This window comes from Alexandromys fortis, unplaced genomic scaffold (genome assembly GCF_014885135.2).
Source record: "Alexandromys fortis isolate MF-2015 unplaced genomic scaffold, M_Fortis_MF-2015_v1.1 scaffold_72, whole genome shotgun sequence".
NCBI classification, from domain to species: domain Eukaryota; kingdom Metazoa; phylum Chordata; class Mammalia; order Rodentia; family Cricetidae; genus Alexandromys; species Alexandromys fortis.
The window spans coordinates 8481300-8491592 of record NW_026067969.1 but is presented as its reverse complement, the minus strand read 5'-3'; the positions used below and the strand labels follow the sequence as shown (position 1 = coordinate 8491592).

Below are 10293 nucleotides of genomic sequence, written 5' to 3'. Positions count from 1 at the left end.
CCAGAACTTTATAGGGGTAGCTGTGTCCCAAACCCCAGAGACTGTAGGCAGGGCTAAGTGTTTGGTTCTGCAGCCTCTGTCCCAGAGTCAGGCCACCAAATGAGCAGCAGAGGTTTCTTCTGAGCATGTGCTTGCCATCCCAATGGATGTGCAGCCCCGTCCTGTCATAATGGCCCTTCCCCTTTTCCCAGGACGACCCCAAGGGGCACTGGTTTCATGTCTGATTTATTGGTGAATATACAGGGCTTGGCCCAGGACCAGCAGCCTGGCCACTCACCTCCTGCTGTCCCCGTCCAATGGATGGGCTGGGAGGAGGTCTCTGGCATTTCTGGGAGGAACTGGGCCCCCCCACCCCACTGTTCTTGCCATCTTCTGAGGTTCCCCTCCCCAAGCTGAGCAACCCTCAGCTTCTGTTTCCCCACCAAAGTTGTGCCAGTCCAGGTGAAGAGGCCACTAGGGCCAGATGCAGGTGGCTCTGGCTGCCCTGGGCTAGCATGTCTGGAGTTCTTGCCTCCCACCCTGCCCAGTTAACCAGCACAGGATCCAGCTTGAAGGCAGCTACGTTAGTTTCTACTCAATGCACAGGGCATTGCTGTGTCTCTCTGTAGTCCTGGGCAGTCATACCCCAGAGCCCCTGGGTTGGATAGTTCTGTGAAGTGGGGTTTCAGGCTGGAGTCTCCACTGGCAACAAGCCTCTGATGTGAGGTGCAGGGGGCATGCTCCATCCTCGGCTGAGCAGAGAGGTGTTTGGTTTCTGGGACAAGTTCATGGCCGGTGGTTCCCAGCTTGCGGCTGCTCAGTCTCTACTGCAGGGTGAGGACTGGCTTGGGGGGGTCCCGAGGCTTCAGGCTGGGCACTACGCCATGCTGCTGGTGGAGCAGGGGGTGCTCTGGGTGCTCCCGATGCTGTGGTTGGTACTGCTGCTCTCAGAGGAGGCCGGGGCAGCCACTGCCACCACGGGCTCCCGCTTGCTGGGGGAACCTGAGGGGCGTGGGCGGGGTGGAGGTCAGGGTCCCAGTTAGGACTCCCCGCTCCCCCAGAGGCTTCACTGAGCATGCCCCAGGGCTGTGTGGAGGGGCCCTGAGTGCTCATGGTAGGGATGGGGTGGGGAATTGGGGTACTCACGTGTGTGAGAATAGATGTACCAGAGTGCAGCTGTAAGCAGGGCCCCAATGAGGAAGGCACCAAAGGTGATACCCAGTACAGAGGACAGGTCGAGGCCTTTGCCTGTGTGAGAGAAGAGCCAGTGGGAGTGAGTGTTGCTGCTGTACTCTGGCCTTGGGCCTGCCCCTACCCGGTCGTGTTAGCCTAGCTCACTTTAGTTCAGCCAGCGACCTCTGAGTTCTCCAAACTCATCTTTTCATCTAGCACGTGGGCTCAGTGCAGTACTAAGCTGAGGACCCAGCTAGCAGAGAAACATCTTTATGAATGGTCTCATAGGTGCAAAGAATGAAAGGGGCTGCTCTGCCACTCTGTGTAACCTTAGGTGAGCCCCCACTCATCTCTGAGCCTTATGCGGGGTTCAGATGGTCCAGAACATCGTTTGAGACTAGTAACCAGAGGTTACTGCAGCCCCCACTCCTTCCACGGCCCTGTCTTCTACATGGCCCCGGGCCCTTGGTCTCTGGCTCCCTGTCTATGCAGAGGACTTAAGAGCCCTGCATTCTTTCTTGATTCTGACTGGGTGAGCACAAGCCATCCTAACCTACACGGCATATATCTGCCCCTAGCAGCAGGTACTGCCTTGCTTGGTGGTGCCTGGGCTCAGGGGAACAAAGAGACCACAGGGTGCCAGGCCAAAGGGGTCTCCTCCACCCTTGGGGTGTCAAGGAATGTAAGGCTTAAACCACACCTTGGGTGCCTCATGTTCCATCCAGGAAGTCAAGTTCAGCAAGGTGTACCAGGGACTAAGGGGACAGATATGAGGCTTGGGAGGGGCCTGAGGTCAAGAGAGCTGGCCCATGGCACTCAACAGTCCTCCTTCCTCTAGTAATGGGCATCTGGCTGTGAGTTCCTCTGGCTGCTGGGCCTGAGAAACCCTCCTCTCCTGCCAAGGGCTTCCCACCAGTGTCTGCTCCATCCCACTGTCCACCATTCCCGACTTACAAGACAGGTCAGGGCTTTCGATGTTCAGGCGCACGGAGATGGTCTTGGAGACTCCCTGAGGGGGGAGGAGAGTGATAGCTAAGTGGTCCCGCCTTCAGCTGGCAGCGTGTGGGTCTCTGCAGCTCTGGCCTGCCACCTTTCCAAGCCCTGGCTGAGTCCTATGCCCACCTAGCTGTGGGCAAGTCCTCGGGAGGCGTGAGCTGTGTGAGAGTCTGTGCCTGCTGTGAACCGTCTCTGGCATTCCTGGAGGGCCTCTGATGCTCGTGTCTTTAGTGGGATCCCCTGTGCAAGCCACGAGCCACGAGCCAGGCCATCCCAGACACCTGTTTTAGAGGCTGGAGGCTCAGGGCTTGGAAGGTGTGGCCTTTTGGTGGCCCCAGTTTCGGGAGGTTTTGAGGCCTGGAAATCTCTGTGCAGACACCTGGAGTGTTCTTGTGACTGTCAGGACCGAGAGCCTGAGAACAGAGACTCACTGCACACACAAAGCGGAATGGCAGGCTTTGCCCGTGTTCTTTTACAAAGCTATCTGGTTCATTGAGATTGCTCACAGGCAATCACCTCTTGGGTAGGCAGGATGCTGGAAGTGAGTGTCTCGGTGGGAAGTACTGAGAATGGTGGATGTATAGGGTGGATGGATGAGTAGAGGGAATGGAAGGTAGGTGGATACGCGGGTGGGTGGTGGAGGGATGGGTGGGTAAAGGGATGGGTAGGTAGATAGATGCGTGGTTGGGTAGAGTACATGGATAGGTAGGTAGATTGGTGAAAGGATGGATAGGTGGGTGAGTGGAAGTGTGGGTTGTTTGCATGGGTGAGTGGATGGTTGGGTACATGGGTGGGCATACGGATGAATGCTCACATTCCTGATGGGTGGGTGAATGAATGACAGGATGGTTAAATATGCCAAGAATAAATGGATGGATGGACAGCTGTAGTTGCAGCTGTACATATATTCTAATGCCACAGATTTATTCATAAGGTAGCAATGACTGCTCCCAATAGCCAGGCCGTCCAGCCCTATGCCTGGCTCTTGCTCTGCTGGCCACCAGCTGTCTAGATCTCACTGCACCCTTCACCTCTTTATCTGCAAACCCCAGACCCAGAAGCCACCTTGAAACTAGACCTGGGCGAGCCCCACTCACCTTCGACATGGTGTTGGACTTCAGGGCTACTTTGCAGCTGAGGGTGCCAACTGTGGGTGTGGGCACCATGTAGACATGGAAGAGGAAACTGAAGCGTGGGTCACCTTAAGGGCTTGGAGACAGCAAGCTCACACAGCTGCCCTTGGTTTCTCGGCTCTGGATGAGTTCCACCATGTCCCTTTCAGGCCCCAAATCCAGATGGCAGCTGTCTAGCTTGACTGTGACCTCAGAGGTGGATGGGGACATGCTCACCTGCACAGAGAGGGAAGGGGGATGCAGTATATGCAGAAATCCTTCATCCTTCACTGACAGCAAACAGGAAGGACAGTGTGACATTCCTATTTGCATTTGGAACCTGTCCTGAAATTGCTCTTTAGCCCAGGCTGGCCTCAAACTCAAAGAGATCGGCCTGCCTCTGCCTCCTGAGTGCTGGATTAAAGGCGTGCACCACCATCACCTGGCCTGCAATTCCTTTTTGATCTGTCCCTTCTACACACCTAGGCTGACCCTCACCTTCCTCTGGAAGATGAAATTCCATCTTTCCTCTAACAGTGTTGGGAACAAAGGAACCCAGACTTGAGGAGTCAAGTGGGGTGCCCCATACCTGCACGAAGCCTTGTTGGCCCAGCTTGATGGTGCTGGATTCCTGGAGGAAGTGCGGGCTGAGGTAGAAGCCCAGCTGGACAGAGAAGCGGTCCATGTTGACGCATTGCACCTTTTTCTGTGAGAGGCGTGAGGAGGACAGTTTGGAAGAGTGGTCGCAGGAACTGCCTGACCCCATCCTCGCCTTGTAAATAAATTCATGTTTATCAAGAACTCACTTGGCACTGGGCTAACGGTAAAAAATCCACGTATCTCAATGACTGCTCCTGAGACCCCTATGGGGTGAGTTCTTTTCTCATGCCAAAGTTAACAGCTAATAACCTTTGAGCCTAAGGAGGGTTAAATGACTTTGCCAAGGCCACACAGCCACTGCTTGCTGGATTTCAGAAATGGAAAGTGTGACCCTCTGCAGCACTACGGCCATAGTACAGAAGGGGAGGCTGGGGCATACTGGAAACACAGGGCTTGTTGGGATCCAGACCCAAGTTTCCTGAGGCCAGCTCCCTGCTAGACCAGAACAGGGCCCCAGCCCCAACGGTACTCCCTGAACCAGTTGGAGAGCATGGTAGGGCTGTCCATCTTACCCGAAGGGGTGGGAAGCCTGACAGCAAACTGATGATCACCTGCCGAGACAGAGGCAAGAAGCTGCTCAGAGCCAAACAGGCCCCAGATGATGTCCCGCCTCCCAAACCCGTCTTGCGAGTCAGAAGGCCAAGCAAAGCAAGATCCACACTTTGGCTCCTACTGAACACTCTTCTCCGCTCCCCCTAACATCCCTCAGCCCTGAGGATCAGTGTGACACCTGACAAGGCCGGTCCCAACACCTTCCTGGCCCAGGCCATACCTCGTTGCTGGTCTCGTACTCTGTCACTCTCATGCCACAGCTGGAGTAGGTGCTGCGTAGGACAAGGTGGCTGTCGCTTTCTTCAGCCTGGCAGCTGTGGTCCCAGAAAGTCAGGCCTGTGACGGTGCACTTCAGAGTCTGCTCAGGGGAGACGGGTGGGTGCCGTTAGGAGGCCCTGCACTTCCTCGGGCCTTGCTGTCACTACCAAAACACTAGAAGAACTGCCAACCGAGGCTGGAGAAATAGCTCAGTGGTTAAGAGCACTGGGTTCTTGCAAAAGACCCAAGTTCAGTTCCCAGCACCCAACCCATGTCAGAATGCTCACAACTGCCTGTAACTCCAGCTCTGATGAACGATTCCTTCCATATCCCCTGCAGATACCCACCCTACACATACGTTAAAAAGAAGTAAAATATGGGCTTGAGAGATGGCTCAGCAGTTAAGAGCACTGACTGCTCTTCCAAAGGACCTGGGTTCATTTCCCAGAAACCACATGGCAGCTCACAACTGTCTAGAACGCCAAGATCTGACGCCTTCACACAGACATATATGCAAGCAAAACACCAATGCACATAAAATAAAACTAAATAAAGCCAGGCAGTGGTGGCACACACCTTTAATCCCAGCACTCGGCAGGCAGAGGCAGGTGGATCTTTGTGAGTTTGAGACCAGCCTGGTCTACAAGAGCAAGTTCCAGGACAGGCTCCAAAACCACAGAGAAACCCTGTCTCGAAAAACCAAAATTAAAATAAAACTAAATAAATTTCAAAAAAAAAAAAGAAGAAAAACAAATCCTTAAATAACTCTCTGAGGGGACATTGGATGATCCCAATGTTCTGAGAGAAGACTTCAGAAAGGCAAGGGAAAAAATGACTCACTGGAGAATAGGCAACTAGGTGTCCTCTTTGCTTTTTCTGTTGTTCGAAAATTGAACCCATGGTGCGTGCACTCGTGAGTGTGTGTGTGTGTGTGTGTGTGTGTGTGCGTGTGTGCATGTGCACATGCAGTATTTTGCCTAAATGTATGTCTGTACACCACATCTATGTAATTCATCCAGAGGCCCAGCAGTTAAACCCTGTGGAACTGGAATCACAGATAGATGTAAGCCATCGTGTGGTGCTGGGGATCAAACCCAGGTTTTCTGAAAGAACAGTAAATGCTTTTAATTTCTGAGCCATCTCTCCAGCTCCATCTTAATTTAAACTTTTTTTTTTAATGTTCAAAAGTTGAAAGAAGGGAGTGGAGTTGGAGAAATGGCTCAGTGATTAAGAGCACTGGCTACCCTTACATAGAACCTGGGTTCACTGCCTGGCACGCACGTGGCAGTTCATATCCATCTGTTACTCTCGTTCCAGGGGATCTAGTGCCCTCTCCTGGCCTCCACAGGCACTGCACACATGTGGTGCACAAATTTCTATGTAGGCAAAACACCCATATACATTCTTTTTTAATTCTCAAAAAATTTGTTTAAAAAATTAAAAGATGCTGGGGCATGATGGTGCATGTTTTTAATCTTTTTGTTATTGTTGTTTTGGTTTTTTTGAGAAAGAGTTTCTCTGTGTATCCTTGACTGTCTTCAAACTTGCTCTGTAGTCTAGACTGACCTCAAACTTACAAAGATTCAACAGCCTCTGCCTCTCAAGTGCTGGGATTAAGGACCTGTGCCACCCTGATCAACAAAGATTGTGTGTGCCCATTACTTGGGGTTTTTTTTTTGGGGGGGGGAGTGTCTTTTTTGTTATCCATTCTACCCCAACCCCTGGAGCTGAGGACCAACCAAGGACCTTATGCTTGCTAGGTAAGCAATCTTCCCCTAAGCTAAATCCTCAACCCTATGAGTCTTTAATCTTAATTCTTAGAAAACTGGGGCAGACAGATCTCTGTTGAGTTCAAGGCTAGTCTGGTCCACATAGCAAGTTCCACACCAGCATGGATACAAAGCCAGACACTGACTCCCAAAACAAAGCACATTAAACCAATTGTAGTGAGGCTGGGGACACGGCTCAGCAGTAGAGCACCGAATGGAAAGAGGGTAGGGGAGAAGAAACAAGTTAAAATGCAGAAAACCAAACCAAAGGGAAAATGTACACACAACATGTTTTTGTTTGGTCTGTCTCCCAAGTGCTGGGATTAAAGTCATGCACCACCACTTGGCATAAAAATAAAGATAAAAATTAAAAAATCAGGGCTGGAGAGATGGCTCAGAGGTTAAGAGCACTGACTTCTTTTCCAGAGATCCTGAGTTCAATTCCCAGCAACCACATGGTGGGTCACAACCATCTGTAATGAGATTCTGGCGCCCTCTTCTGGCCTGCAAGCAAACATGCTGCATATATAACCAATAAATCTAAAAAAAAATTTAAAAATCATACTAAAATCAAGAGACACACCAAGCCCCAGAAACAGCTGAGTTCTTAATAGTCACAAAGAGCTAGGCCTTGGCTTGCTGCTAAGAAAGAATCTTAATCAAAGCAATGACCGAACACACATGCTCCCCTCCCACACTAGCAGAGGGCTTTCAGTGTGGAAGTAGAAAGACGTGGACAAGCTCTCTTGTAAAGAGATCTGAAGATTAAATCCTGTTCCGGATTGGCATGAAAAACACCAGGCTCCAAACCACAGTCCCTGAAAGACTACTCAGAGATGATCCGCACAGAGCTTGACTCACTGGGACGCCTTGAGCGTGTTTACATCAGTGCGGAACTGGGTGCAGCCTACTGCCAAGTCCCCTGGGAGAGTAGCTGATACTGTGACATTAAGGACACCTTTCCGCACTGTACAAAGATCAGAAGCATAGGGTAGGGGGCACAGTATGGTTACACAGCTGCGAGACTGTTCACCCGGACTGGAGGTCAGGGAGTGTGAGTTTATTTTTGCTCTCTCAAAGCTATTGACAATAGATGTGCCTGCAAACAAGAGTCTGACCTAGGGTGTGGTCAATTGGGATTCTGGGTACAGAGGTGGACCAAAGGTTGGAGAATTCAAGTCTATTCCTTATATCGTGTTAATGAAGTCTGTTGCTTCCCTCCTCCCCCTTTGGAGTGAAATCTATCAGTGTGTGGAAAATAAACGAGGAGGATTCAACAGTCACTGAATTTCCCCCCAATGCTGTTCTGTGTTTCTGCTCTTATTTCTGTTCCTTTTGTTTAATAATTCTAATTCTCACTCTCCTGCCCTGAAGCATACGAGTTGTGTCGAAGCTGGTCTTCGGCAGTTATCCTGTGTAAGAAACAGAGAAGAGGCTTCCAAGCAACCCACAGTACAAGGTGAAGACAGGATCAGAAGTCCAAGGTCATCCTCAATTAGGTGGGCCTAAGCTCAAGGCTAGCCTGGGCTACAGGAGACCCCCATCCAGGAAAACAACAACAAACACCAAAGAAAAGAAAGAAAAAGGAAGGAAAGAAGGAAAGGGAAGGAAGGAAGACAACACAATGTTGGTAACTGTTGTCATCAGAAGGGAAAATGAAGATTTTCTCTATTCTGTGCCAGGAGTGGTTGTGCACACCTTGAATCCCACACCCAGTAGACAGGCAGGCGGATATCTGTGAATTTGAGGCCAGCCTGGGTTCCAGTCCAATCAGGAATACATACTAAAAGTCGTAGCAGCTCTCTTGTTCTCTATCTATCTATCTATCTATCTATCTATCTATCTATCTATCTTCCCTGTTCTTGTTGTTATATTCTAAAAAGTATGCATTTAAATTTTATGCATGTATCTATATTCTGTGTGTTTGTGTGTATGTGAGTGTATGGTCCACCCACTGTATGTAAACCTACACATAGGTGCATTGTGTGTGGAGGCCAGAGTCTGAAATCAGGCCTTAGGCACCTTCCACTCTTGCATGTCACTTTATTTTTAGATTTAAATTACTATTAAGTTTGTGACATGGGTGGGGTACATATGTGGAGGTCAGAGAGCACTAGGTGGAGTTGGTCCTCTTTCCGCCTTTATGTGGGTTCCGGGGCTTGAACTCAGGTTAGCAGTTTATGTGACAAGTGTTTTATCCACTGGGCTTTCTCATTGGATTTATCCATCTTATTTTTTGAGACAGGTACACACCTCCATGCTTCCCCCGTCCCCCATCAATAGGGTCTCACTGCATAGCCCTAACTGGCCTGGAACTCACTCTTGTAGACCAGGCTGGCCTTGAACTCACAGAGATCCACCTGCCTCTGTCTCCCAAGAGCTGAGATTAAAAGCGTGGACTACTATACCTAGCAAGACAGGGAGGGTTTCTTAGTGACCCAGGACCTCACTAATTGGCTAGCCTGGCTGGTCAGAGAGTCTCCAGGGCCCTCAGTGCTAAGGGTTGTTTCCCGTGGGTGCTGGGGATCCAAGCCCAGGTCCTCATGCTTGCACAACGGACACTGCCACCAAACACCTCTCCAGCCCCATGCATTGTTTTCTGTATTTATCAGTCAGGCAAAGATCACACAGTACAAACTTCTGTGACCACCCAGCTCAGCCGGCATTGACATTAATAATGACTACCTAATATTAGCTTATCATTACTGGTATTTTGAGATTGGAGCTCATGTAGCCTAGACTATCCTCAAACTCGCTATGTAGCTGAGGATGACCTTGAACCCCACCCCCCATTTTCCTATATGGACCTTCTACGTCTAGCCTGAAATTCACCATCCTCCTGCCTCAGCCTCCTGGGTTCTGGGAATGCACATGCATGGGTCTGTGCTAGGCTAAAACCATATTTCACAAACGAGGAACCTGAGACTTGCCCCACTGCCTGGGCTAGGCCTAGCTGTCCACATCGCTCCCAGAAAGAGGGGCAGGATTCACTTACCCGCACGAGTTCTTTACTGAGTTCCAGAGTCATTAAGTCATTGTCACAACTTGGCTTGATCAGGGACAGGAGTAGCTCAGGGTTGCACATCACCTTGGGAGGTGTGGTCAGAACTGGTGCAGGGGAGGACTGCGGCCTGACATCTGTGGGACCAGAGGTGGGCAGAGTGGACAGTCACCGAGCGAGCGCTGGATGGCAGATAAGGCCAGTGAGCACAGAGAAGCCGCCTGAGCTTAAAGAAGAGTGCTGCAAGCAATCTGAGGGGAGACAGAGAGGAGGATAGGGCTGCGAGGTTGGGCTCACCACAGCTGGAGGCCCTCAGCCAGACCTCATTGGCCAGAGGGAGTTCCACAAAGGAGGCTACGGTGCTGGCGTTGAGCTTGCGGGCCTCCCCGATCAGGCCTTGGGGTGTATCTGGGAGATCGAAGCCTTTGATTTTCTTTTCTGGAAAGATCTTGATGGAGTATTCACCTGTGGTCTGAGGGCAGAGAAGGAAGCAGGGGCATCAGCTGTGGCGCTGCCTTCCCTTCCCTGTGCCTGACCACCCTTCCCCCTCGGGCCCTTTCTTCTCTTCCTTCTCTAACCCAGCTCAGAGTTTTTTTCTCTAGGGCCCTTCCTTGACCCAGCAGTCTAGGTTAAAGGACTCTCTGGCTCATCAATGAAAAGGTTCCTGGAGGGAGTCGCCTCTAAATTAACCAGAGAAGGAAAACAGGTATTAGACAGAGGTAGAAAGTTGGGATGAACCGGTGATGGTGGCGCACGCCTTTAATCCCAGCTCTCAGGGAGGCAGACGCAGGCA

The 10293-nt window shown here is 50.9% G+C and overlaps 1 protein-coding gene across 1 annotated transcript in view; it reads right to left on the bottom strand.

The window, feature by feature from the left end:
• Positions 1–206: 206 nt before the first annotated feature.
• Eng (endoglin) overlaps positions 207–10293 on the bottom strand; it is a 37348-nt gene continuing 27261 nt past the window's right edge. The window contains exons 7-15 of the mRNA XM_050155304.1: positions 9798–9972; positions 9495–9637; positions 4693–4830; positions 4433–4471; positions 3850–3966; positions 3246–3497; positions 2107–2161; positions 1126–1227; positions 207–981 (exon numbers count right to left, since the gene is read on the bottom strand). Coding sequence (XP_050011261.1) covers positions 3351–3497; positions 3850–3966; positions 4433–4471; positions 4693–4830; positions 9495–9637; positions 9798–9972 — 759 coding nt within the window. The 3' untranslated portion in view covers positions 207–981; positions 1126–1227; positions 2107–2161; positions 3246–3350. The remainder of the gene's footprint in view (positions 982–1125; positions 1228–2106; positions 2162–3245; positions 3498–3849; positions 3967–4432; positions 4472–4692; positions 4831–9494; positions 9638–9797; positions 9973–10293) is intronic.